The sequence below is a fragment of the Pezoporus flaviventris genome, unplaced genomic scaffold (genome assembly GCF_033815535.1).
Source record: "Pezoporus flaviventris isolate CSIRO_AGI_PZ_B2104156 unplaced genomic scaffold, CSIRO_AGI_Pfla_v1 ptg000001l, whole genome shotgun sequence".
In the NCBI taxonomy this organism is placed as follows: domain Eukaryota; kingdom Metazoa; phylum Chordata; class Aves; order Psittaciformes; family Psittacidae; genus Pezoporus; species Pezoporus flaviventris.
Genome location: NW_026892549.1, coordinates 25,546,132 through 25,574,020, shown reverse-complemented (window position 1 = coordinate 25,574,020; position 27,889 = coordinate 25,546,132). Strand labels below are relative to the sequence as shown.

The window sequence follows — 27,889 nt, the reverse complement described above, 5'->3', positions numbered from 1 at the left end:
ATTTGGCAAGCTCTGTTGATCATACCTTGCTGAAACATTGGTTGTGAATGAGGCACAGTCATTTGCAAATGTCAGCGGAGTGGTGCCTGTGATATCCTCCCACTGTGCAGGTGAAGTACCTCCTACATAAACATAAACCATGGAGATTTTATTTCAAACACTAAGCACATACACACTACATAAGAACATCCCTATCTTAAGTTATTTTGTTTCAATCATAAAAAAAGAACCTAGATAATAGTGTTCTCCAACAGCTGACCTACATGTTTTTTATATATATATATATATATATATATATATATATATTACATCACATGTCACGCACTGGAAAATGATGGTGATGTAAGTGAAGTACATACCTACAAGTCAATAGCAAACATACACATACCTGTTATCAGCTAGGACATAATTATTTCTGCCAACTACTTTTACTGACAACCATGCTTAATAGCTAAGGCTGAAATTCTTTATATGGGCTAAATATAAAATAGCATTTAACATCTGTTGGCAGAGTTCTTTTACAATGGCATGAGAGCAGATTCAAAGCCCAGGGCATCAGTGGGAGCCTTTCAAATTACCTCAGCTGGCTTTGCTCAGGAGAACCAATCTGAACTCTACAGCATCAAGCACGCCAGTATTCCCTTACTGGAAAGCATGAGTTGTACAGTTATGAGAGTGAGCACAGTGGCACGTCTGTCACAGAAACTTTTGCAAAGAGTATGATTTTCTCTAACCTGTAATGCTACATAAGAGTCGAAGGCTGGGTGTCATGTCTCCTTTGTACCCATTGGTTACACCTTCTCCTGATGGAGGTGGCACAGGAATTGTCATGGTTATTGGCTTATGAAATTTTCTTCTTCTTGGCTCCACAGTGACAATGGGACTGAAAGTTGCTTTGTTTCCAAGAATTTTTTTTACAATCTCCTCTGGAACTGGTTGAGCCTGTCAACACAGGAAAAGTATTTAAACTAGGGCTACAAATTGGTTATAGACCTGCAGAGAACTGCTTCCCAAAAGATAATTCAATTTTCCTTTTATTTTCTGTAGATTTTTTTCCCCAGGCAGCCTTCTTCTATAGTTCTCGAGGACGATTATGAGACCAATTGATGTTTTGTATTTTTCTCAAAACTCAATGATTTCCTACTAGCTAACTTGTAGAGTAAAACTATAAACTTCAGAAGGTTGCCTGCAGCATTTGATAGGTTTTTCATAACATATTTGAGTTTGTTCTTAATTTACAGTGGTGGGTGATATTAAATACAATTTCAAAATGCAGAGAGAGGCCTATTTTGCACTTGAGAAGTAAGGACTAGACACTGACTTGAAGATGCTGAACAATTCTTAATTGTCGGCCAAACACAAATCCATGCTCTCGATGAAAACTGCGCACTCCAACTTACCTCTGTATTCAGTGCTTCCAATACTACTCCAATATTGGTTATTAGGAAATAAATACTTGTTTGGCTCAAATTAATACAGAATTAATTAAGATACAGAGTTATAAGCAATGTCAGACCTTCCACCTCCATTCTGTGCCTTAAAAGGTTTCCTAACTTTATGCAGCAAGAAAGGAAAAATCAGCCAATATCTGAAAACATGCTATAGAATTTTTGTAGCTTTTGTCATGTAAGATCTGAACTCAAACGTGACGGACATCTTATGGGACACAGGGTTTCCATTTGCCCTCCCTGCCCACCCCCTTTTTTTTTTATCCAAACTTTCCAGTCTGTTTCAATCAGGCTGACCTGTGATTTACTGCATTGTTTGAACTGTGCAAAGTATTGATATGCATAAGTTATGTAGATAAAATCAAATCTCAGCAGTGACAACACTGCCTATGGAGACATTTGCTTCCTTCAAGCTACAGATCTCTGGAAAGCCAGCTGTATAACCATAACAATAGCAGAAAACTTCCATTCTCTCAAGAAAATAATCTTTAGATGTGAAATATCACTAACAGAAATGTTCCAGTGTGAATTTCAAGCACTGGAATCCAAACCAGCATCCCTATTTCATGAACCCATCAGAATTGTCAAATTATTAAATAATTTTAAGTGACAACAGAACTCAAAGAAAAAGATACCTCCTATGGAATATTTCTCCCCTTTCTGTGCAGTTTGTTTAAGGAGAGTTCAAGGTATTTGCTGTTCCCGGATTTCACCCATCACTAGAAACACCAGTGGTGAATGTCCTAAGCTATAACAGATGTATATGGGAGGTCTTGGACCCGGTAACAGCTGGCAAACAGCTGCATGAAACCCTTACCGAACACATTCCTATGGCAAAGGGCAGCCAGGTGACAATAATTACAAGCTGCTACTTTGCTGCAGGAGGCTGGGACTGCACAGCAGTTGTGCAGCTCATAGCAACTGACAGCTGTGGCCAACAGGAAGACGGCAGATAATATCACTGAGGCTACGGTGCGTGACCTTGCTTTTCTCTCCATTCTTCAGATGCTAAGCAATACTCAAGGTAATGATAAAAAGGGTAGCTGGGCTTTTACCACAGGGAGGACTGTGCATCACCTGCACCAGGGAGGCACTGAGAGCCAGAAAGCGTGCCCAGACAGACACACACCAGATCTCAAGTGTGAACGCTGCCCATCTTGCAACCCATTACTAAGGAACAGCAGGCTCCTTAATGCAAGCCTCATGTATTAATACCAGTGATGCACTTGTAGACGCTGCTGATACAAACATAAAAGCATCTTTACCTGGAGCCCCACACGGATTCTTTTGGTTAGAGCACCCTCCGGGAAGGATGCCTGGACACGCGGCACCGTCGTGCTGCTCAGCACTCCACCCTCTGGGCCGATCTGGTTACTCTCCTGTTTGATTCGTGAAACCACCGCAAAGTACTGAGGGAAATCCTTTGTGACGATCCTGCAGATACGCTTCTTCTCTAGCTCCTCAACGCTGTCCAACTCTGGCGGGAGAAAACAGTCAAAACATTCAGGTATTACCTGCCCAGGTTCGTAGCATACATATCTATGAGCATGAGGTTCTGAAAATGCCTAAAATGCTTGAGAAGTTATTTTTTATTTACTACAGGAAAAAAAATATTCACTGCTATTAATTACAAAGCTTTTGTTTGCTCTGTCAACTTTTGAGTAAGTCCTGATGATGAGGAACAACAGCACTGGACACTTATCTGCCAGGACACCTAAGCAACAGGGTGTGACAGAGAGCTCCAATGTACAGAAAACCACAGGAAAGCACAGTCAGTTCTTAAACTACCTAATTTCACTCCAAGTGTGCAATCCAGAGTTGGCCCAGCTAAGGCACTTGAGAAAGTTATCTCCCAAACTGGCATCCATATAATCCTTACCAGGCACTGAGCTCTCCAGTAAATGGCAGATGTGACAGAGCTCTGTCTGCCAGAACTACCAATGAAACCACAGCAAGGATTCCTTCCCACATCAGGCTTTCAGGCATTCAGATATCTGCCCCCAAATAACCGCATTTTGCTCCCCAGTTTATAGAGAAACCTAATTATCTTCAGACACAACTGGAACAGAAACAGGCCATCAACAATTAGTGTTCTCAGTCACATTCCCAGCTCGTAGGGTCACCAGGGCTCAGAAAGGTGCATGGAGTATCTATCCATATTAACTGATTAATAAGTAGATGACACATATACGCACTGAGTAAAACTGTAATATGTACAAATATAACTCTATGTGTGTGTATATATGCACTAGTGAAACCCCTGAGATATAAACACTATTCACAAATGGAGGTAATAACACAACTGTCATGCATTTCTCCTATAATTTCCAGCACTTCGTCTTTTTAGCTACTGTAACTGGGTTTCATTCCAGCAGTATTCGAGTTTCTACACTTATTTTCCTCCTTAAAAAGGGTAGCAAATTCCTAAAGAAGAAAGTGTGTTCCTGGAAAGATGACAATTCTATCAGATGCAGTAAGAGGACTAGAAATGGTACCAAGACAAAAGACACTTGTAAAATTCTTCACTTCATATGACTGAGACATTTTCCTCCTCTGAGCATGTAAGCTCAATTACAGCTTCAAAATAATTAGAATACAAATTTGGTAAAATGTCAGTTTTCCATTTTAAAACTTTCAGCAGGTAATTTGGATTAATTGCACAGTGTTGCTCTGGATACTATGTACCTACCAAAAGAGCATAATTTCTTATCATAATGTCAGCTTCCATTTACTTTGACACAGAGATTGATATCTGAAGTTCTCTAATGAATTAGGTATTCTGCCTGCAGCCTCTGAAAGCAATGGCTTGTGCAGGAGACAAACTGGATACTTAAACTACCAGGCAGGTATAATCTTCACTGGTAAATCCTATGTATTTTCCTGTTGGCTGCTAGAGACTAAACCCACTGTAAAATGCTCACAGAGATGAAGGATAATTAAAATTCTCTTGAAGTAGAAAATTAAGTGTTTTATGTAAGAACATGCCAAAATCCTCTGACCCTGGCAGGTGTTCTCCTTTTGAGGGGGAAGATGTGAAGATCAGAGTGGCATGGAGAGGAGCTGGACTATACAGTGTGAGGTTACGTTTGGATAATACACATGTGAGCTTCTGTGTGAAGCTGCCCTCTAAAAGGAAAAAAAACCCACCAAAAAGATGATGAGCAATCAAAGCCCCTCTCTGACTGCACTGAGAAACACAACTATAGCATGACAGAGCTAATGGAATAGGGAAAACTAGTTCTGGGAGAAGTCACATTTCCCAAACACGCCTCAAGCATTTTAAGGAAACAGCTATCATCATTACTCTTTTCCGCAGCTTCTGACACTTCATCCCTACTCATGTGTTTCAATTAAAAACCTCGAAGGATGTTTTTTTTTGTTGGTTGGATTTTGTGTGAGGGATTTTTAACCACAGAAAAGCATGCTGTACAGCTCACCTTACAGAATAAGATAGCAAAGTAGAGAGAGGTAAAGCAGAAATGTTAGTGGCAGGATTGGGAAGTCTCCCAGATTTGTGCTAACAGCCCTAAGAACACCTGAGGCCATTAAGAGTAAGGCAAAAGAAAAGTATTGTAAATACTTTGTGCATATGTGTCTTCCCCTGTCACCCAGGTGTAAGGTACGCTTATCCTGAGGTGGCTGGTGGAAGTAATGGAGGAGAGATGAGATGCAGAGAAGGAAAGGAGGGAAGATCAACCCTTCTCACTCTAGTCCATGTTGTCATATGAGCATTACATTAAGGTTTCTGGACAGGAGAAGAAAAACACAGACATGTCCTCCAAGGTCAGTGAGGGACCTTGCATCAGGTGGCTCAGGTCAAGGAAAGCAATCACACCAGTTTTGTCAGGTGAGAGGCAGTTGTGGAACAAATTCACCTCATGTCTAGTATCTTTCTTTTTTCAGGTAAGGTGACACAGAACAAGTATCTTCTGACTGGAAATAGTGTAAGAGAAGTCACTGTACACAGACTGAAATGTGGGATGAGCACAGGATACCAGTTTCCCCCATACACAGATGTGTCCATTAAGAAATTGTTGCAGAAGAAGTGGGGTACCTAGGAGGCAGTGTGCAGATGGAGAGAAGTACAGGACATAGATGCAGGCAGAAAGAGCACATGGGAAGGAGCAAAGAGAAGCTGAGGGCAGTGAGATTTGTCTTAACTAAAAAACTGAAGTAACTAAAACCACTCTCCCAGCTTCAGCAGTTCACATACATAATTAGATGCTCCCAGGACCATGAGGAGGTCTCATCTTCAAATAATAAAATGTCCCTTTATGTGCTTTATTGGCTATTTTTGTGCAGTCGCTTGTCTTGCCATTCACAACATAAAGTTTAACAGCAATATGTTTAAAATTTTTTCTTGGAAATGTGGCAAAATCACTGCAGAGTGATTTATAGTGATATTTTAAACTTCAAGCATAAACAAGGTCACACTCTGGTCCGATCTGTAGATTCAAAGAAGTAGTTACGTAAAAACTCCTGCTTCCCATCTGAAACCACATTGTACAGCCATGAGCATATTGTAGCCACAAATATTTGCATTTCCTGGCTCACTCACTAGTTTGCAAATGCTTCTCAAAAGGTCAACTACTCCAGTGTATGCATTTTTTCCCACAATTTGTCTGCAGGTACCTGAAAGGGAGCTGGAACATAAAAACCAAACACAAGTTATATCTAAAAGAAGCCTGTCTGAAAATGTAACCAATTCACCAATAACAAGAGCCTCTTCTTAAAAATAAATAAATAAAAACAATAGTTTGTTGGTTGGTTTGGTTTTTTTTCTAATTGATTCAAGTTTAAATAAACAAAATATGTGCTGAAGCTGTGAATTTCTACCTTTGTGTTTGGAACCAAGTTCCTCCTCTTCCTAAAATTTCCAAGTTCCCCGTATTCCCTCAGCTCTGTATCTGCCTAAGCACAGCACCCTCCTTATAATAAAGCACAGAAAAACTGTCTTTTCACACCACGGTTCATTGTTCTTTCATAATAATAAAAGCAAAGTTCTGCTCTTATTTAATGCCACATTTAGTGCCCTGAAGTGTTGCCTTCTGCTCTGGATCGAGTCTGAGACGATTTTTTCCAGCAGATGGTGCTGCTTCCAGAAGAACACACAGGTTTTCAGCAGTTCCCGTGCAGGACGAAGAGCAAAGATGTCACAACCCCACTAGCTAAGCGGAAGAGCAAGAAAGGAAAAACAAAGCAAAGCAGCAAACTGCATCTTAAAAGATTCAGCATATTATAGAGCTGGCAATAAAAGTCTGATTGGCCTCTTTCACTGCACAGATTGGAAAGAATTATCACAAAATGGACCAGCCCCTTATAACAGAAAAACAGGCACTCCTGCAGCATGTTATGGCATTTAGAGATGACCGGGCAGATGAATTTTCTTGCAAAGACAAACTAAACTGCTGGAAATTACTATGTGACTGCTTTTTATTTAAATAAAGATTGATTCTGCCTGCAGAGTTCATACCTGGAAAAAAAAAACTTCCAAAGTTACGGCTTCTGTGATGCAAAAGACTCCTTCGGAGCCATTTTGTAACAAAACAGGACGAGTTCAGATGAAAATAAAAACAACCCGCTCTTAATTCTACAATTTTGTAATTTTATGTCATTGCTCATTGCTTGGAAGACCTTTTACATTGAAAAGGAGTCATTTAACTGGAGTAGAATTTTGTCAAGACCGTTGTACTATTTAAATGAAGGAGATTTTTTTTGTTTTATTTTCCTAACTAGAAGAGAAGGATTAAGCCAAAATGAACTGAACAAATAATCAATACAACGCTCTGGGTGTGTCTGCAATATTTTTTCTCCTTTCCCTCTCAGAAATGATTGTCTGGATTGGTAAAAGGCATTTCTGCGGCTTGGCTTTTAAGGTGCCAAATATTTTCAGTCTAAGAGAATAGGCCAGTGCCCATCATACTTTCTGTGATTCACTGATTGTTCATATCTACACTAACAGCAGTTCCCCAGAAAGGAAGAACCACCTGAAATCCTCAATACATCAAAAAGTTGTACTCTGGCTCCAAATCGTAAAGCTTATTATTTTAGGCTGTAAGTACTGAGGGCTTCATGCCCACCTCTCTCAAAGTGTTTCTATTTATTGAGTTCTCTGTAAAATGTGAATTTATCCATATGGCACCTCTGGAGACCTCTTTCATAAGTGATGCAAGTTTAGAACACTTTAGAACAGTGGTTTTGTGCCCAGATTCCCTACCCCAAAATTAAACTATGATCAGTTTGTTGCTACATGATCACATGTAGCAAGTAAGCAAACTGCTGATCTGTTCTGACTACCTCACCATTGACAAGGCACCAATACTTCACCCAAACGCCAAATCATAACTTTCTATCTCATGCTAGTGCACAGAGAAGAAGGGGTTCCTAGTGATAATTCTTTCAGAAAGGCTGCAACTACTGCCTTCAATCCTGAAGCAATTCTTCCCCAAGCAATACTATCCTGGGCCATACTCACTCTTTTGCCTGTTCCACTGCTTTCAGGTATCTTTCTGTGATGACCTTTATTGTATTTTTCCAAACTCACTGAGCCAACGTTTGCATGTTTCTGCCCTCCTGCTTGTTTTTTTTTTTTGTGTTTATTTAAAAATACATAGCTACAATAGATCATCATGTAACAAGCAGATCTTTGCTGTTGTTCTGCATTTTTACAAGCTCACATGCAATTCGAGTACTTTGAAGTGAAAATACTACACAGGCCCATCCTGCTGTTCTCATTCCCAGATGACAAAATCAGTAAAAATGCTAAATCTCAGACATTCAGGAAGCCACTCACAACACCACTAACTCTCTATGTTTTCAAAGTGTACCTTTTGCTCCTCTTCAAGTAAGGAGAGGCAAAGATCAACAGAGATCCTGTTCACAGATACCTCTCATAGCTTCCATCTGCAGCCTCATCATTTGCTTCAAATGCTTTTGCTGCTAGTCAACTTTTTGCTGCTAAAGAACTTTCCTCCTGGTTGTATGCCACTACCCTGTGACTTTCTTAGGAGGTTATCTATAGAAAATTCTACCAATAAGCCCTTACAGAAAAGCAAAATTCAAACCACAAGCTATTTTTATTCACACTTGGATGCAAAGAGCTCAAGCAATGGTTTATCAGAACAAGTACTGAAAAACACTTGCTAGGAAAAGAAAGCAGTGGTGCCAGCAGATCACTGCAGCCCTAGCCTGGCTTTGCCCATAAAGTGTCTGCCCATGAAGATTTGTCACCGCATCTTCTGAGGAATTACGTAAACCCAAGTCCTCTCATCTTAAGGGATTTTTACATAAACAGCAATGTCCAAGCAAAACAAGGAAGCCAGACTTCACAGATGGGCACATCTGGAAGACAGGTTGCGTATTTGTGGAAGGCAACCTCTAACAATACCATTTTAAAGAAGAATGGCTTGTGGGCTGAAGCCTGTATCTGTGGGAAAGTCTAATTTAACTGATATTTACATTTCATCGTTGTTTTGGAATGACCTTCACATGGTCCTTCCTGAGCAGCAGAAACATGCTTACCTCCAGCTGGGATGCTGTACTCAACTTCATGCTGCAAAGCAACTGTGCAGCTTCGCTTAAACTTGGCAAGACTTCAGACCAAAACTTACCATTCACTTCAGGATGTCTCCAGGCCACTGCTGAACAATTTCTCTTTACACATTTTCTGTTAGTTTAATATGTAATGCACACGGTATTTCCTAAAGTCAGATAACCCCTGCCCTGCTTTCCTTTAGGGTGCTTTGGTCTGCTCATGTTAGTAAGCCTGCACACAGGTAAGGCTTGCTAAAGCTTTGGGAAAATGTTTACCTTCATCCATGCCATTGAGTATTTCAGTTAAGTCTTCATGCTTGCTGTCATACTGGTGCTCCTTCCATGTTTCACCATTTTCACTTCGAAGTACGATTAGTTCTCTTTCTTTCCCTCGCATTGACCCAAAATGCGGGATTTCCACTATGACAGGGCTAGAGAAAAAGGAATCATATTATTTTTAAACCTATATCTCCTCACTGCCCTTAATTTCCTATGAGCATTAAGTCCTTAAAAAAACTACAGTCATTTTAAATAGTTAGCACTGTTATGATAAAAATGTTCTGTAAAATTGACAAAGCTACACAATCCTTTATCATTTAAACTATAATTAATAGATAACTTGAAAATATTAATATATATATATAGCTCATTTTTAATGTGAAAACCTGAAACATCTGCCTACATGTAAAAATAGTTATTTGCTAAGGAGTGTTCTCCCTGGTCATTTATCCCAGGGTGTAAGTGATCCAACCTGCCTCTAGCACACACAGGACTGCTGACTTTTAATTGGCATTAGCATAGCCAAAATTCAGATTTGACTCAAGGGATTGGAAGGGGCAAAGCCAGTCCAGCTATCCAAATGCATGCAACAGCTACTGACTGCAGCAGGAACTGCGCATGCATGTAGGTTTTAAACTTCAAACTAAGTCGCAAACTTTTCAAAGCGCTCCCTGGCTCTCTGTTGATGCAGCTCCTGTGAAACACAGGAAGTTGTTTCTCATTAGCTTCACTTTCTGGTTTCCATGCCCAAAATCACAGCTGCAACATCTGTAACTGCACTGTAAACACCACTGGTGAATGTTTAGATCCTTTCAGAATGGACTTCTCCAAGTTAAGCAACATCACAACCACATTTATATTAGTTACTGTCAAACATTTTGGGGGGAAAGGAAAGGGAATGAGAACATGGTTAATAATACACCTACATCACCGGACAATGTACCTTCAACAGAGGACTGCAAGTGCATTACTGAACAGTTATTGTGAACAACCGACAGAAACCACCATTCACTTCATGTGCCATTCCTTAACAAAACAGACAATTTTGCCAAACACTTCACAGGCAGGATATGCATTTTAAAGTATGTTAAGACAAACCGACTGAAATCACACAGTAAGTGAACAATTATGTAGCTTTAAGACATTTAAATAGACAGTATCATTATTTTCCTACAGAGGTTGTAAAGGATTTCACTGCACTGTAATAACTCAGAAGTAGCATCACATGATGGGAGAATTATGCAGCACTTCTATGATACTAGATACCTGAAAGGTGTTGGGTGCATTAACCAATCAATTACTTGAGCACGGAAATCACAACAGCCATCATGAGGGAAAACATAAACTAGTTGCAAGTCCAGTTTTCGCATTCAATACCAAGGGGGAAGAATAAGATAGTATTTTTTCCCATGAAAACAGAAAAAAGACATATTTTAGATGCTTTTAATAATATTCAGGCTATAATCACACCTCCTTTAACAAGAAAGGAATGTGCACAGTAAGTAAATACCAAAAATTTAAATACATTGTTTTAGATATTTACTCTCTGGTTCCAAAAGAGTACAAACTGCAAACTAACACTATAGTACAATCTTTGCAGGCTAATATTTCAGATACTGTCTCTGTAAATATTCAGAAACCACACAATTTTGTGCATGACATTTAACAAGAATACTCAAGTGAGAAGGTATTGAACAGGTTTGGAATGCCAAACACTCACCAATATTTTTAAAACCTAATGCAATAAATTTCACAATATGGTTTGAAAGTAACAGCAGAAAATATATGGAAACATTCTTACATTTTTAGACTACACACTGCAGTTCCTCTGGGCAGTATACTTGGCTTTATAAATTTATTTTAACAAGATGCCTCTTGCAGGTTGAAAAGATCAGTATTTCTCCAACTTCGCTGAACTCACTCTGTAACAGTTTTTCTAAACAAGCTTTCATAAATAACAGACTTGATGCAATCGCATTTTACAAATGTTCTTCCTAAACCAGACTGACTCAAGGCCTGTAAATACCTTCTCTACCACAGGGTTGAAATTAAAAGACTTTCACTGTGTATTAAAATGTATTTGATGCAGTTGAAACACTTTAAATTTAAAAGATTACAACAGCACAGAAGTTATGAAAGCAGAATGCTGGCAGTGAATTTTACATGCCTATAAGCACAAGGTAGTAGCAGAGCTATATTAAATCAAGCCACTATGATTTTCTTTCAGTGACATAAATCAACTGAAAGCTTTAGAAAACTTAAAGAAAAATAAAATGGGAATAACAAAAAATTGGAAACAAAAGAAAAACTGTAGACATTCTGTATCTTTTCCGTACATATCCTACCCAATAAATTTTGTTCCTTGTGGACCAAGCTGCAGGATTCGGCTAACCATGCTCTCACCCTCATTTAGAGGGGGAGGAGTTTTAGGAAGATGCAGTTTACTGAATAACATCCATGCAGCAGGAAGAGAAACGAGAAGGGGAAATTAGGAACAAGCTGTCATTCCCGACAGAACCAGCAGTTTACACCAGGGTGCCACTCATGGTAACGAACAAAATTTATAATTAGGAAAAAAAGCGCCGCATCATAGTGGATTGTTTCCCCTATTTTAAGCTTAAAAAGGTCAGTTCCTAGCATGTGTACTACTTGATGCTCTACAGTTAAGTGCTCCACCATTGCTCTCAGTGGCTTTGCTCCATGGGATGGAGACAGAAAGCTCCCAGCAACTCTGGCACGAGCCGTGCACGAGCCACAGCACAGAGAACACAGCTTAACATTTGTCTCCTTGTGGGTGACCTTAGGACACTTTTTTGTGATGTTTCTCTGATACTCTACAAGCAAGAGGGTCAAAACCTCTTCTCAGTTTTAGGTGCGTGACTCCTGATTTCCAAGGCAGGTTGCATGAGTAGATGGGGCAGGACCTGGCCTTTTCGTGGCTTTTCTTACCTTCATCTCCATTCTGCAGTCATCATAGAGACAAAGCTCCCCTTAAAATACAAGGGTACTTTCTGGAAGGCATTTCAGGTTGGCATTTTTTAATATTTCAAGTTATGAAGCCTATCTTACATGCTCAGATGAAGTAAAGCCAACGTTTAACTACTTAAGTCCATATGATAAAGGAAATGAAAGATGCAACATGAGTCCAAACAATGAAATTCACAGAACAACTTACCCTAAAAATTGTGCCCCTGCTGGCCCCATTTCTACAAGTCTACTTGCTAATCCTTCTCCTTCAACCATCGGTGGTGGGCTGGCCAGTTTATGCCTCTTTACCAAGCGGCAGGTGATGCGGGTTGGTGCTGTACATTTGCGTGGTGGGATAATTATTCTCATTCCATGATGGCGACTGCCCCTCATTGAACCCCCACGGGCATCAACCATAAAACTAACCAGGAAACTGTAGGTAAAAGGAAACATGTCAATGAAAATGGTCACAAAACAAGAAAATCAGCAAAAAGTTAACCACTAGTCTTTAAAACATTATTAGAAAAGTCCTCCCAATCCCAGCTAAACCAAAAAGAACATGAAGATTCTTTTGAAACTTATACTTACATGTTAACTATTCGTTATCAAAAGCAGGAATTGTTAAAGGTCTATGAACATCATGGCGAAATGAGTAGGTGCTACTGAGCAATTTGGATTAAAAGAGTACACAGATAGCTATTAGTAGTGGTTTATTAGAATTTAAAAGCATCCCTCTGTTACTGTTAGCTCTACTGTCCATAGACGGAGTAATTACCCTCACATGCAGAAAGGAACAGTGTCGAAAAAGGAGAATCAAAAATGCTTATTATTTCTGGGATCTCAGTCTTTAAAACCTCCTCAAAGTCTCATTTGTAAAAAAAAACTGATGGCTGACAGAGCAAGTGCTGGCACCATGGGTGACAGTTAAGTGTAGGCTACTAAGGGCTTCTACCGATAGGGAATGAGTGTGTATATCAAGTGCATAACTTTCTTTAGGTTACTAGCACTCTAGAGGAAATCATGACAGTACTTGTGCTTGAAGATGACACAAAGTAGCAAAAAATGACATTAAAGAAAAACTGTGTTTGCCAGAGTCATTCCAATGCATAATTTTCCATTTAAAAATGGAAGGGCAAGCAATTCTATTTGTAAACGGTGAGTGGTAGATTTTAACATAAAATTCTTTTTATTAGCAAAGGAATAATGACTATTAGCAAGAATAACCATTAACAGCCAAAGTTTATGCTATCAAATGCTAAGAAGCTGCATATGTGAAGTGTTACTGTCTTTAATGGAACAGTGACAGGGAAGTGGAGTCTCCTCCCAGGACCAAAATCAGATTTCAGCCTGCTTCAAAACTCCACAGCAAAAATCCTTCCAATTTATGTGGATCAAAACATACAGTTTCCTGCATGTCTAAACAGTTCTGGTGGGTCTCCTCTGGTGCTCCAAAATAACCCCCCTTTTCCTCTGTACCGTAAGCTGCTGAGAGAGAATAGCTTCAGGTAGAAGATGCGGTAACAGACTAGTATCAAGAGGGACATACTGGTGCCAAAAACTTTTGTTTGTTTGCTCCTTCTGTATGATATGCAGATGCTGACATAGCTGGCACATCTGCTGTATGGTTTCAATATTTTCAAGGCTCTTCCCAAAACTTCCAGATCTTAAGAACTAAACCTTCACATGATTAACAAGCAACTCCATTCAATTTCCTGGTTTCCTACTGTTAACTGAACTAAGGTAAAGGGCCAATAATCCAGGGGGCTCATAAAGATTCTTTAAAAAAAAATCCCAAATGTTCTGAAGTATGAATAGGAATTTGTGTAAGACTTTCATATTTGCTTTTGAGACCAGCAGGATATCAAAAGTAACAGCTGATGTGGATTGGCCAGGCTTCAAAATAAGCTGCATTAGGAAGTCCGGCCGACAGGGGTGGGAAAAATCTGCAGAAAAGCGGGACTGTAATCAAAACTTGGTAGTGGTCTGCAGGAGACAGACAGGTAGGGACACAAGCTGTAAATATATGATGCAGGACAGAAAGGCTGTTCAACTGAATTCCAGATAAACAAATTGCTACATTGCCTTTCTTCAAACCAAATTAAAATTATTCAGTAAAGAATAATGGGGAAGTGAAACAGGCCTCAGAGGTGACCCTAACCCCAAATTATAATTTCTTGTGTCCTATATACTTTATAGTACTGAAGCATAGAATAAAATCCATAATCTATCACAGTAGTTTTCATACAAATAATTTGTATTTACATTTGTCTCCTAGATAAACACACTGTACACTACTGAATGAATCCAAATATTGCTGCTACTATATCCCAGTTCCTAATAAGAGGAATTGGTTTAGTGGGACAGGATGTTTGCCTTGTGAGTAGTCAAGCGCTTTCGAGAAATATTAGTTCTATGTCAAAACCAGTGTGATCAGTCTGAAAATTACAGAGTATATAAATTACATTAATCTCAATATTTATAGATCACAAGATCTTAGATGTCTGTAAAATCTGCTGACTGGCACACTTTTATGTTTGCTAATAGAAGGGTATACCAAGAAGAGACATCAGCTCTAGAGAGCCTGGACCTTTGGTTCCTTTCCCCTCTGCTCACTCAGCACTGTCAGCCTGTCAGCGTGTTCCTATTGCCTTTTCTCCCTGCAACTGCTCTATATTGTCAATGGTGAAAGCTGACAGTAAGAGGCAGATGCCGCTGAGTATGTGGAAGGGGAGGCCAATGGCTGGTCTTCAGAGCTGGCAAGTAGCCAGCACGTGACTAGCTGTGAAGAGAGCTCAAGACAATACATTAAAATTTTCTATGAAGCAAAGTAAAATATTAAGCAGGGACCCATAGCCCTTGGTCATCAAAGGGAGAATACTGAAAGGAATCTGTTACAGTCAGTGCTTTGGTGGCCTTTTAAAAATGTTCATGATTTTTGTCTGCAGAGAAAATGAGGCCACTTGAGATTACATGGAAGCAGGATGGAGGGGTAGCTGGCTGAAGCACCCCTTCAGGGTTGATGTGCAGCATCGCTTGGGAGGCACATCTGGTCTGTGCACCACAGAGCAAGGAGGGGCCTCAGGGAAGCTTGGCAAAGCTGGGCTGGGCCCGATGGCTCAGTACAAAGCAGAGTTTTGGAGAACTGCCTATCGTGTATGTGACTACCAGCATGTTAAACCAGCTCAGAATATAAAAAAATAAAGTTTTGATCTACTGCAAAAATGCCAAAGCTTGCACTCAGATAAGATATTGTCTCTGTATCTAAACTATTTAGATGACCATGTAAGAGTGCATTATCAAAAATCTCTAGGCACCTAAATCAACTGACTTAATAATAAAAATCAATGGAAGTTAAAACTAAGTACCTATAAGAATTAGATATTCTTAGGTTTATTTAGGCTGTAGACTTCAAGGTCAGTCTGGCCACTTCAAATTGGGGTTTAGCACTGCTAATGCACACTACTCACAGCAGGAGTAGATTAACCCTTGAAGTGAGTCTATACTCCACAGCAGGAGCTAGCCCATTGCAGCCAGCTTTGGTGTCTATACCACACTGCAGCCCTCAGTGAAGACAAAACCTTTAGCAGATCAGCCTTTATGCATATTGCTCCCATATAAAGGTAATCATTGTCAACAGCATGTTAATTGTTCCCTTGTTTAGTTTTCAAATTAGTAATTCACTGTTTAAAACAGTAACAGTAATTCCAAACAGTATTTCATGCACTTTCTATCAAAAAGATTAGTAGCTGATGCTTACCTAAATTAATGTTGCACTAATAATGGAAACTAGAATGTGATTTCTAAAACACAATGCTAAATGCTAATGAGCATTTCTACTTGAATACATGGAAGGGATGAAGTTGTGGGCGGATGCACTACAAACATCTACACACACTCTGTGGGGAAAAAAATTTAAAAAAATGAAAAGAAAAGAAGGATTCACAGAAAGCACAGAGTTATCACCTTGAATCATACTGGGGGAGTGGAGAGGAATAGCTGCAAAATAATTTAGAAAGCAAATGGGAAAAATTAATGTAAGATAATTAGAAGCAAGCAACAGAAAATATCAATAATATGCGCAAAGGAAAAGTAACAATCAGAAAAATAACAAAAGCAACCCATTTGAAGGCCAACCTTCGAAATTATTTGTCTTTTGCTTTGCATATGGTGACCTGTGTCACATAAAATACGTTACACATGGAAAAAAATCTGAAAGGAAGTGTTAATCTAATCAGTCAGCACAAGTCCATAATTTCTCTGAGAAATGTGCAAAAGCGCATGGAGGAAAGCATTTGCTATTAACTTAGGTCAAGAGAGAAATTACTGTAACATGACTTTTTTATTTAATTCCCAAAGCATGCTCCACTGTGCCATGGAGAACCACTTCTTGCACTTTTCTAGAGTAGTCTGTTTTCCAAAGTATAATGTATAAACAATTTATGTATGGCAGGATACTTGAAAGGAGTATCAGTTCATGCCATTCATTACACTGCTTTCAAAAATAAGTTCTTCTGCATGTACAGGATGTTGGCGTAAATGATAATTAATCTGATGTATTCCACCTTGCAAGACTGCATCCAGTTTTTCCAAGTTTCTCAATATGAAAGGCAGTGTGACATACTGTTTCTTTCAGCTAAGAAAACCAAGGAGTAGAAACAGTCAGCATAAAGAGAGCACACCCACATTTTATTTGGGGAAGTTGCACAAGTAGGCTCACATCTGAAAACCGAAGGTCATTTTGGTGAAGGGCCTCTACCCTCCCAGAGGCCTCAAGATTCATGACACATTTCAATGTACTGCTTACAATGGACTCTGTTCTAAATATATGCTGGCAAAACAACTTAGTGAACTCAAAAAAGAAAACCATAAAATACTTTCTTGGCTTAAAAAGGGGGGAAAACAGAAGACTTGAAATACCTGCCAACAATTCCTTCTTTCTTTCCCTTTCACTGATACATTGCTGGAACTCCACATCCTCCTCCCAAAATTCGCCGTCTCAGTTAAGAAATGGGAACAAACTCTGGTGCTCTCTTCTGACAGTGAGTAAATGGGCAAAAGAGTGGACTCCAGCAGAGCTCCCCTGCACAGCACATTGCATAGTATGCAGAAGGATGAGGAATGCACAGAGCAGTGGGGTCAGGCCCTGGCCACGAGGCAACCTGGACCACGAGGACTGCTAACAGCAGGTGACTCCAGCCCCTAGCTATGGCCACAGAAGTAACTGGGGACAGAGCCAGGGATGAGGCACCACGAACAAGCAGAAAAGGAGTTGCTCTGCAGAAAAAGACTGATGGAAGAGAAGCGAAAACTCATGGTCCTCTGAATATCAGATGTGCTGAGGTAACAGGAAGGTGTGAACGGAACATGCATTGACTGCCTCTAGATGAAGGTAACAGGAAAAACCAATTGCTGTCATACTATAGCATGAAGACAGAAAATAAACAAGTGAGGGTTTTTTTCCCGTAACAAAGGAACTGAGTCACCAGAGCTTCATTTCTGATGAACTTTATCTGTCAAATGAGCAACGTGACTGGTCAGAAAAGCTATACCTGTTATGAGAATATTTGGTGCTCAGATCCTCTCCCTCCCCTGCAGCCCCCTCATTTTCTTCTCTGCTACAGGTCTGCAGCCCCTCCCTCTGGAAAACAGCTAAGGGCCACCTCTGCATTAGTGAGGACTGATGTGCAAAGAGAGCAGATCTAAAGTAGTTGATGTGAAAGAGCCCATGTTCACAGAATGTATTTTGAAGGGTTGGAACCATTAGGGAGCATGCTGAAGAACTAAGGGAAGACAAGTATTGTCCCAGAGGACCGGCAGGTTGCAGACATCAGACCTATTTTGTACCAGGATGAAAAGGAGCTAGAAAATTTTAGACCGAACAGTCTAATCCAAATTACCAGAAATATTCAGGAATAAATTATCCAACAATCAATCCAACAATAATTTATCCAATTTATCCAGGAATAAATTATCCAACAATAAGGGCCTAAAGGATAATCAAGAGATCACAACTCACCTACCAGCCCTCAAAATAAAAACAAGCCAAAATAGAAGTGGCAAGAGTAACTCATGTCAAATGAATTTAACTTCTTTTGACAGAGTAACTTACTCAGTGGATGTGTGGAAGTACCGTCTTAGTATTTCAGTAAGCAATGGAGGTACTGCATGGATAAGATTAAGTGCACCGTCATCTCAAAAGTTGCCTCAAAAGAGATACCATCAGTGCTTTACTGAAGGGAAACTTCATGTGGAGATTACACTGTGCTGTCCTAGGCCAGGTACTAACCTAATGTCTTAATTCATAATTTGAACACTGGACAAAAAGAAGGACTGAAAAGTCTTTGGAAAATAGGATCAGAATTAAAACTGTCTTGCTAAAATAGAAAAACAGTCTGAAACCAAAAAACCTGAAATACTGCAAAGGCAAACACAAACAAAGGGAAGAAGCCAAACACATAACCACAAAACACAAAAAAAAACCAGACTGCAGAACTTCAGAAAAGAACCAGGAAATACCAGATCACAGATATCCTTCAACAGAAACTGCAGTTACCAAATGATAATTCTCACTGTGGGACTGCTCAAGATTGTGTCGTGTCACACTGAAGGTAGCGATCCTGACTTAGAAATAAACTCAAGAGGGAAGAGCCAGAGGACTGCATCAAGAATGTGGAAAGGACCACCTAGGAGGATCCTGCGACATTTTAGTTTATAAAAAATAGGATTACAGGTCTTCCAATACATAAAACATTGTTAAGAGACCAGTAAGATATTGTTTTCCATGACTATTATGGATATGACAAGAAATAGGCTTAATCTTCAGCAAAGAAATTTTAAGTTGCATTTCAGGAGAAGAGATATCATAACAAAGGATAGTGAGCTACTGAAGCTGGGTGACTACAGAATCTCCTACTTTTACTGACTATGAAGAAATTAAACATATCTCCTTAACAGCTTGACTAGATTTTATCCTCCTGTCATGTAAATGGGTAGACTACCAGCTCTCTGAGGTCCTTTGTTGACATACTCTTCTGTGATGACCAACAGACTTATACTGCAGTTGTTGATATTCACCGCTAGCACTGATCATATGCAGTGTTTCATCAGGTCAGGACTCAAAAATCCAGATCTGCATAGCTCTGTTCAGCAGAAATAGATGCTTACATGTATTGTGGGACTGTATCTTTGTGGGACTTGCTGCTCTTTTGGAACTGAAATCTTTTGGTATGTGCTGCACTCATTTTCATTATAAGAATGTAATTAGACACAAAATGGGGAAGTAAATTAAAAAGGATGTGAAATTTTATGTCCTGATCTTGAAAACTAAACAACAAATATTTATACTAGGCAATCTCATATGCAATGATTCCTTTCAGTTACACATTTGTGAATTTTTACAATACACATTCAAATATTACTACTATTACATTTAAATCAAGTATTTGTGGTGTTGTCCAGATGCACCACAACTACAGCAGTGGAGCTTGGACGTATATATAAAGTAAGAGATCAATTTAAACCCCACATTTTTCCCTCTATGAAAGAATAGAAAGCATAACGTTGTATCTCAGATTTCATATTCCAAATAATTTAGTACAATTCAAATAAAATCACTTACGGCACTTAAAAACAAAGCACCGGCAACAGAAAAAGCAAAACAGGACTATTAAAAAGAAGCCTGTGGGATTACAAAGTTTTGGCACTCAGAATAAAAAGTGCAGAAGCAAATTTTTGGTTTGCTATGCAAGAATTTAGACTGACTCCTTGTCAGCATCCTCCTTGAAGTCAGTACGAATTTTGCCACTGGCTTCAACTGGAGCAGGAATAGGCATGTTATCAACCATTACAGCAGGCTGTATTCTTCTGCTAACAATACATTTCCACATTTAAAGATAAAGGAAATCTGTTAAGTGACCTACCCAGAATGGATGGGACTTGAAACAAGGTTAACATTGTCCAAGGTGTCTGCAGCCCAGCTATAGTGCCTGAGAGAATCAGAATCAAACTCCCTTTGAAACGTCAGGTGCTTAAAAACATAATGAAAAAAAAAAAAAGAGAGAAATTGAAATTTAAAATTGACATGAAAAACATCTGTCTTAAATACAAGCTTTTAAATATAACTGTATTAAATTTAGATCTGTCCCCTTTTGTCATAACAGTGCAGATATCCCAGGTTGTTAAATTACTGGAAAATCTGTAACAGAAACACAAAATCTACAAACAAATTAATCTTACATGTCTTCAGCCATTCTTTTTGCTCATTTTTCCCACTTCCTTCAGTTACAACTATGTCTCTCCATTCCTTACTTGCATGTGCAAGGTTAAAAAGACTGAAAACAAAAAAATATTACCTTTGTACTGCAATCATACATCATACAGGCAGGCAGTATAATATCATCCCTCCCCTGAAAACAGGGGGAAGAAGCTGTGAGTAACTTCACTGAGAGTTTAACTGAAGCTGTGAACGCATGACCAAGCTCCTGGTGGGAGGAGGGTTTAGTTTGTATTTATACACGACAACCAACATGAACACTGTTTTGTAGAGTGCCACTGTTCCTACTCATCTCTATAAAAATAGCTTTAACCCTGTGAAGCACTGGCACACTGGTGCTATAATTAACTGTCCCATCTGAGAGACATTGGGGCGTAATTTGTTTCTTGCTGCTGCCCGTGGACATACACACTCCTCTGGCCTGTGCCCTGCAACAAGTCTCACACTGTAGGTCCTCTTATCTGCGTAGCAAAGCCATTCCTTACTCTTTTTTTCTTTTTTTCCTAGGAAATCAAACAAATTAAATCTTCAAATACTGTACGCCTATATTTCCAGGTTTATATGAAAGCTTCTAAACAATTTAAGAAGCACTGGCAGAAGTTACATCAATAAAACTAAGTTTCATCATGCAATACACACAGGCTATCTTCACTCAAGATGGTGTTAAACACGTCAGTGTTTCCTGTAAGTAGGTTGTTTCCTGCTTACAAGCAAATGCATCCAGAGAAAACAGTCTGTTAAGACTAAAACCTCAAGGGCTGTTTTCAGATCAAATTCAGTGGGTTCAGTTCAAACCTGAGCCAAGCACACGCTTCTACTCAGGGAAGTTTTACTATTTACACCTTTCTTTTTTTTTTAAATGTACTGGCACAGAGGTAGTGAAAATGAATTATTTTGAATGGGAATATCAGCATTAGTAGTAAATCTGGGAAAGGCAGTCATAAACACATAAAAATACTTATTTTGAAAAGCTTCCGCAAGGTATGCAATTACATTGTACTCTGCTGTTAACCAGAACCTAGAACCCTCCCATCACTCTGGGGTTTCCAAAAAACTCTCTTTAGACATTTCTTTTATTTCAAATGAGCATCACAGGTTTCCCTCCAAAAAACACTGACAGTGTAATTTACTGCCAGTCAACAGCAGTATCTGAAGGGTACAACTTTGCTCTGAACAACTCTGTGGCATGGCTTGATGCCTCCTTTTTTTACGACCTTCACTCTTTCATTAGGATCTTTTTGCTGTAAGATACATACTTGAGGCCTGATGGTTCAAGCACAGACAACAATAAGAATGGGCAAACTTGCATATATTAAACACCAAAATACGTCATCAGACATAAAAGATGAGTGTCGTTAAAGCAATGGCAATTAAGCAACAGTAGCGGATTTAATTAGCACCATTTTTGAAAAATGTATCATAATTTAGTTTAATGAAGACAGCTTTCTAACTCCTTCCAGTAGAACACTGGGAATTCTCCTACACTTCCTGAAGAGCCTGCAGTTTAGACAGGAAAGCCATTGCTGTGGATTTCTGCTATTCCAAGTGATATCTAACTTCATAAGAGCTTATACTGAGTACATTATTCCTCTTGACATCAAACAGTCTAAGATCCAGAGAGTTGGTCTTAGATGGTGTAAAAATCTAGATAAACAAAATTAAATTTATTCCTTTGCCTGGTGATTCACATTATCATCAAAAATAGGACAAAACAAAGAAACATAAGAAACACGTAAAAAAGAACAATACATTTTAGCATTTGCCATTCAAGCAGTACCAGTGACACTACATTGAGGTCCAGGCATGCACGAGGACACATACATCAACAAATAATGATGGGATTGTGTTTGCTGTAACAGATGAAAAATGCTGAAGTTCCTTCAGCAGTATGATACAGGAAAAATAAACATCAGGCCATGTAATTTCCAAGGAAATATCACCACTCTAAAATAATTTATGTTAGATAGATATGCTACTATGCTTACAAAGTTGCTGTAGGTTTGCCTGCATGCACACATAAGGCACTTTGGTCTGTTCCTTTGTCCTCAGATATTGCTTGTATATCTGGTGACTGTATTTTTTGATGCATTACTTTCTGACAAAGTGCACATATCTTTCGGACATATTTAGAACCAGCAAAGGCACAAAGCCTGCAGCCAATAGTTTTGACAGAGAAAATGAGTAGAAAAAGCTAAGAGCCAGACACATGGATCTTACATGCAGCACACATGTGTTGATCTCATTTTGCCTGTCAAGATGCTGGATTTTTCAGGCAGGCAAAAAAAAAATCTTCCTGTGTAAACTGAGGTATCAGCAATTCAGAAGAAGGTACATCATCAGTGATACCAAATCACAGGACTCATTTTGTGTTTGGTCAGGTCCCAGTGTTCCCTCCCTGAACTGAGGGACATTAAATATGCATTGCTCATAGGCGTGGCATCGTTAGATGCAAATGCATGCACAAAACCACTGAAGGTTCTGCTGGCAAGGGTCCTGCTGGTTGCATAACTGAATATACAGGCTGTGTAATATCAGAGTTCAGCAAACAGAAGAATTTATGCTTCCTCCCAGATGAATTTATCCAGACAGAGAGGTTCAGCAAGTTGCTATGTAATGGACAGCCTGATTCATCCTGCCTTTGGCTGACAAAATTCAGAGGCTGATGTAAACTATTCCATGGAGAAAGTAGTTCAAATTTGGTCTGAGTTGCTGCATCCATGGTAACACACCAGGACAGAGAAATTTAAACTTTTCTCCAGCCAGGTTATATGGCCTGGACTCAGACTTCCCTGTTGAACAGGATCAGAAATAAACCACCAAATGAATCAAGGGAAAATACTGAGACTTCTTAAGGAATTATTAGAAACTCTTCTCTAATACCCGAAGTGTCATGCTAGCAGTCAGGTTCAGTAAAGACTGGTTTCAAATCTTCCTCGACCAACTCTTTTTAGACTCCCAAATCTCCCAGTGATCCTGGGGAGAGGTGGCCATGGGATCTTCTATTTCACATGATGAAGAGGTTGACAAATGCTCCTTACTCTTTTATATACTTGTATTTGCGATAACATTAATTCCCTTTACTCTTAGACTTTGCTGTTGACAGGTCTGAGCTTTATAAAAGAAGAGAAATAAAATATACAGATAGGCAATGACTCACTCCTTCAAAGTAGTGTGATACCCCAAACCAGCCTTACCTCACATCAGTTTCCAGATAGACTTTAAGGATATTGGGTTTGACCCACAATGATCTTTGTTTCATTGAATCCCACTGTTGGAACACAAGGTGTTTTTTTTACCCTGCTTTCAACTGCCATAGCAGAGATTACCTCGAAGCCCAGTAACATGCAGACGGAGGGATGGGAAGAAGAGATGCAGGAGTATTCCCCATTTCCTAAATGCACTTCTTCTGCTTCAGCCAAAGGGCTGTAAAGCTTACCACCATAGGATTGGCCTGAAGAATATAAGAATTCCAGAGGATGGATATACTTTTTCTTAGGACTTTGAGGGTTCCAGAACCCATAGCAGGAAATTTCAGCTGGGTTCCCTTTTTCATGAAGATAGTTTCTTGCTTTACTGTTGTTTGTTTTTCAGGGGATCATGGGTTTGCTAACCTCTCAAGATAATACTGACAGAATAACATTTAGTACTAGACTGTCAGCCAGGCCTCCAGCTTCGCTTCATTTTACACGACAAACTTGAACCAGCAGTGAAGTACAATAACTGCACAATCATTGCTGGACAAAAACTGGAATCACAAAAACATGAAGACTATAAATGCTATGAAAAGTGTACACTACTGCTCAGCACCAGCACTGGAAGGTTTTCGTATTTATTGCTTTTTCAGCTCAAGAGCCAGCACTACAAGAGAACTGCCAGAAAGCAGAGAAGTCCATGATCACTTGTAGAGAATACAAAGTTTGCCCTAAAGCAGAGTTCCTGTACATGTGGCGTCATTGCAACACCTTCGCGTACTTATAGGTAATTCTTATTTTTCTAGTGCAGTTTTGTAATGCAGAACAGGTTAATGATGCACACTTTGAACAATGCGCTTTAGGAGTTGTTTAGCATAGTGCTGGTTTTAAGTCTTTTTTAGTCAAATGTACCCTAGCTGCTAAATCAATGTCATTTATTTTCTGGTAATCACAAGAATGGCCAGAATCACACATACAATTTAATATGTTCTGAGACTGAAGAGCCTTCCTCTCCTTTGAAATTTCCACCATATCAAAAAGACTTAATGAAGATTTAGGAGTAAGAAGTGTCAAGAGTAACTTCAGGTTCTCAGCCCTGAAATACCATTTCTTGTTTCCAGTGCCAGTAGTTGCAATTTTATTTTCTGACTTCAAAACAAACAAAAGCAACAAAATGACTGCTATGCAATGTTCAGAAACTCTCCATAGCTGGATGCTACAAGGTTATTTGGAGAGTTACAGCATTACATAAAGTAACAACCTAATAATAAACATTCAGTTGCTAAAGACAGAATCTAATTTCTGCCATTGCCGTAACGCTACCAAAAGCTGTGTGCAAAAGCTGTATTAGAACTGGGTAATTTATACTACACTAGAATTTACAGACTAATACAATCAAGGTTTAAAATGCATGAGTCCTGCTCTGTGAACTCCTTCCTCCACAAAAGCATCCGCTGAGATCAGTAACCCTTGCAGGACTACTTGTCACTGCTGAGAGGTACGTCTGTGAAAAAGGCAGCAGAAAGCCTCTGTTTCATTGCAATCCACCTTATGCTCTTCCAGGGAATAAACAACAGTTCCACTCCATAGCCCTTTAATTCCCAAGTACAGATTTCTATATGAATTTTTATTCAACTTCCTAGCAGATCTCTGGCATCTCTGTATCAAGAAACTCTCGAGTAATTCATTTAGATTTGAAAATCTGAAGCAAGTCTACCAAGCAAAATGCTGACGAGGACACAAACAAAGCCTACAGTGCCCCACCATCTTCAGCATTAGCTTTTGGAAAGACTTTCCCATGCCATAATCAGGTCAAAAGATTCTGCTTTTGTTGTATTAGTCATTGCACAAACATTTAGAAAACACATAAACTGGCTACTGCATAATAGCTTAATCTTTACAAGGCCAAATTCTTCCCCAGGGTGGCAAAACAAGGACAGCAGCTGGAGGTCCCTCCATGCAACAGAGCAGGCAAATGCAATTCCTGGGCTATACAATACAGACAAAAGTTGTTTAGCGTAAAACATATTGCTGCTAGCTTATCAAAGCACTCTAAGGATACCCATAACATTAAGCTTACAGATGCTTCCACTGACTTCAATGGACATAAAAAAGTAACTGGTCCCTTAAGACTGTGTATTGGTGTGGGACCCCATCACCCTGACTCTTGCATATCAAAACCACAATCTGGTAAACCCATGATTTCTTTCTCTCAGCTCCTCTCTTCTCCATTTTCAGTTGTTACGAGAGTAGCAATAGTCTCTGCAAGCACAGCTGAGGGCTTCAGTGTCACCCCTATAAATACAAAGTACGAATACCCGGTGGCAGAGACGCAGCACATACCTGATCCTTTGCTGGTACCAGCAGTTCTTCAATCATCATGCTATCTCGGGCATAAGAACTTCTGTTCAGCGTGTAGGACCTATCCGAACTGAAGGAGCGGAGGCTGTTGTATTTACCATATATCATAGAAAGTGCAGGTGACAATGAGGTGAACAAAAAATAAAAATAAAAAAATTAATACATGCAACTTCCAGGGATAGCATAAGATGGCAAAATACACATAATCTATGAAATAAATACAAGGGAAAAAATGGAATAATAAGTATTTGACTATAGTTAAATATCCACTCCCTTACAATATACATAAGCAAAATCACAACAGATGTTTAATGCTTTGGCAGTAACGCCATGGATTTAGAATAAATCTAGAAAGGTGTATTCAAGTATTTAGATGAACTTTGACAAATATCTTCACAGCCTAATCCTGAAAGGAGACCCATGAGGGCAGGTCCTGGGGGAGCTGTGGGTAGGTCACAGCAAGCTCATCGGGCTCAGATTGCTGAATCTGCTTTAAGAGTGAGCAAGTTTTATGTGTGTTCTCTTTGTGGCTGAACCACTTTTGACTTTGTTATAAACACCCTTATTCATTTAGTTAGAAATAAAAGAATAATAATTTTGATATGAAAGAAGAAAGAGAAGAAATTTGTTTATTGATGGTTAAATACAGATTCCAGTGCTTTGCGGATTATTTTGTGCATGTTAGACTACTTGGAAATAATAATGATCACTCTGAATGTGTTGCAATTAAATCAACGTAGGAGTGTGTTACACTTAACCCTGGAAGATACATTATGGTATGTGCTAAAAACATGCTGCAGGTCTAGACATGCTTGCTACGTGACAAAAAATAAAGTAGTAAAAAACGTGAATTAATAAAAAGCAACATCCAACAACATGTTACACTTTTGAACTAGCAACACTTTTCGGACTCAAAACTCTACAACTTTTTTCATGCATTTTGGAGTTGCTAATCAAACTTTTCTAGTCCCTTAGCACATGTTCCTCCTTGGACTAGAAGCAGAAGTAGGATCTTAATTACACGCTGTAGGCATATGTTAAGCAAATTTTTATATGATAAAGGGCATAAACAAATCAAGTTATATTTGTTACAACAGAAGTGTATTCTCTAACACTAAGCCCACCCCCCGCCAAAAAATAAAAGCATGTCACTTTCCAAGGCTGAATAAAATGAAGATGAGCAATGGCAGCAGCAGAAAAATGTAACACGATGCCATGCCTTCTTACCTGACTTTTGGACTAAAGCAATTTACAGTGGAAAAGAAACAGGAGAAATAGAAAGCAAAGAATCAGACAGGAAAAGCAAGATGCTATGGCTGGATGGCTTATATATTTCATGTGTTTATTTCTTAATGTTACACTCAGAATCAGTAGTAAGATACATCCACAGAATACTTTTTGCTAAATTAAATACTTCACAGGAAAAATACTGTATTTGTCTCCTCTGAGCATAACATGTGCAATGTAAAAAATGAGTTACACAGCAACAAATAGTAATGGCACTGCTAAAATCAGAAGCATGGGAATATTAGATTTCTCTCAAAGAAAGGATAACATGTGGTTGAACCCTTAAATCTACCTAAGAGATTTTGACTGTGAAATTCTGCTCTCCCACTTGCACAGGAAGAAGTTATACATATGTAGGAAGAGTACTGGAATGAGTAAAAGGTGTCCTGTAAATCAGTGCCCAGCTCCATACACAAAGTGCACTCCCTCTCCACCATATCTGTAAGTACTTCAGGACGGACCACATCTGACAGTGCTGTATGATGACCTTGCTCACATAAAGTTCTATTTAAAAGCAGCGTATCAGCTTTGTTAATTAAGTTTACAAAGAC

At 39.2% G+C, this 27,889-nt stretch overlaps 1 protein-coding gene across 9 annotated transcripts in view; it reads right to left on the bottom strand.

Annotated features, from left to right (window-relative positions):
- ANK3 (ankyrin 3) overlaps positions 1-27,889 on the bottom strand; it is a 379,207-nt gene that overhangs the window by 43,516 nt on the left and 307,802 nt on the right. For 4 of the 9 annotated variants that reach the window (XM_061449040.1, XM_061449062.1, XM_061449069.1 and 1 more), the window contains 8 exons: positions 26,034-26,136; positions 20,147-20,253; positions 16,191-16,223; positions 12,436-12,660; positions 9,258-9,412; positions 2,714-2,925; positions 735-942; positions 26-122 (listed from right to left, as the gene is read on the bottom strand). In XM_061449040.1, the coding sequence (XP_061305024.1) occupies positions 26-122; positions 735-942; positions 2,714-2,925; positions 9,258-9,412; positions 12,436-12,660; positions 16,191-16,223; positions 20,147-20,253; positions 26,034-26,136 (1,140 nt within the window). The remainder of the gene's footprint in view (positions 1-25; positions 123-734; positions 943-2,713; positions 2,926-9,257; positions 9,413-12,435; positions 12,661-16,190; positions 16,224-20,146; positions 20,254-26,033; positions 26,137-27,889) is intronic. The other 5 variants (XM_061449032.1, XM_061449087.1, XM_061449094.1 and 2 more) reach the window with 2 other exon arrangements.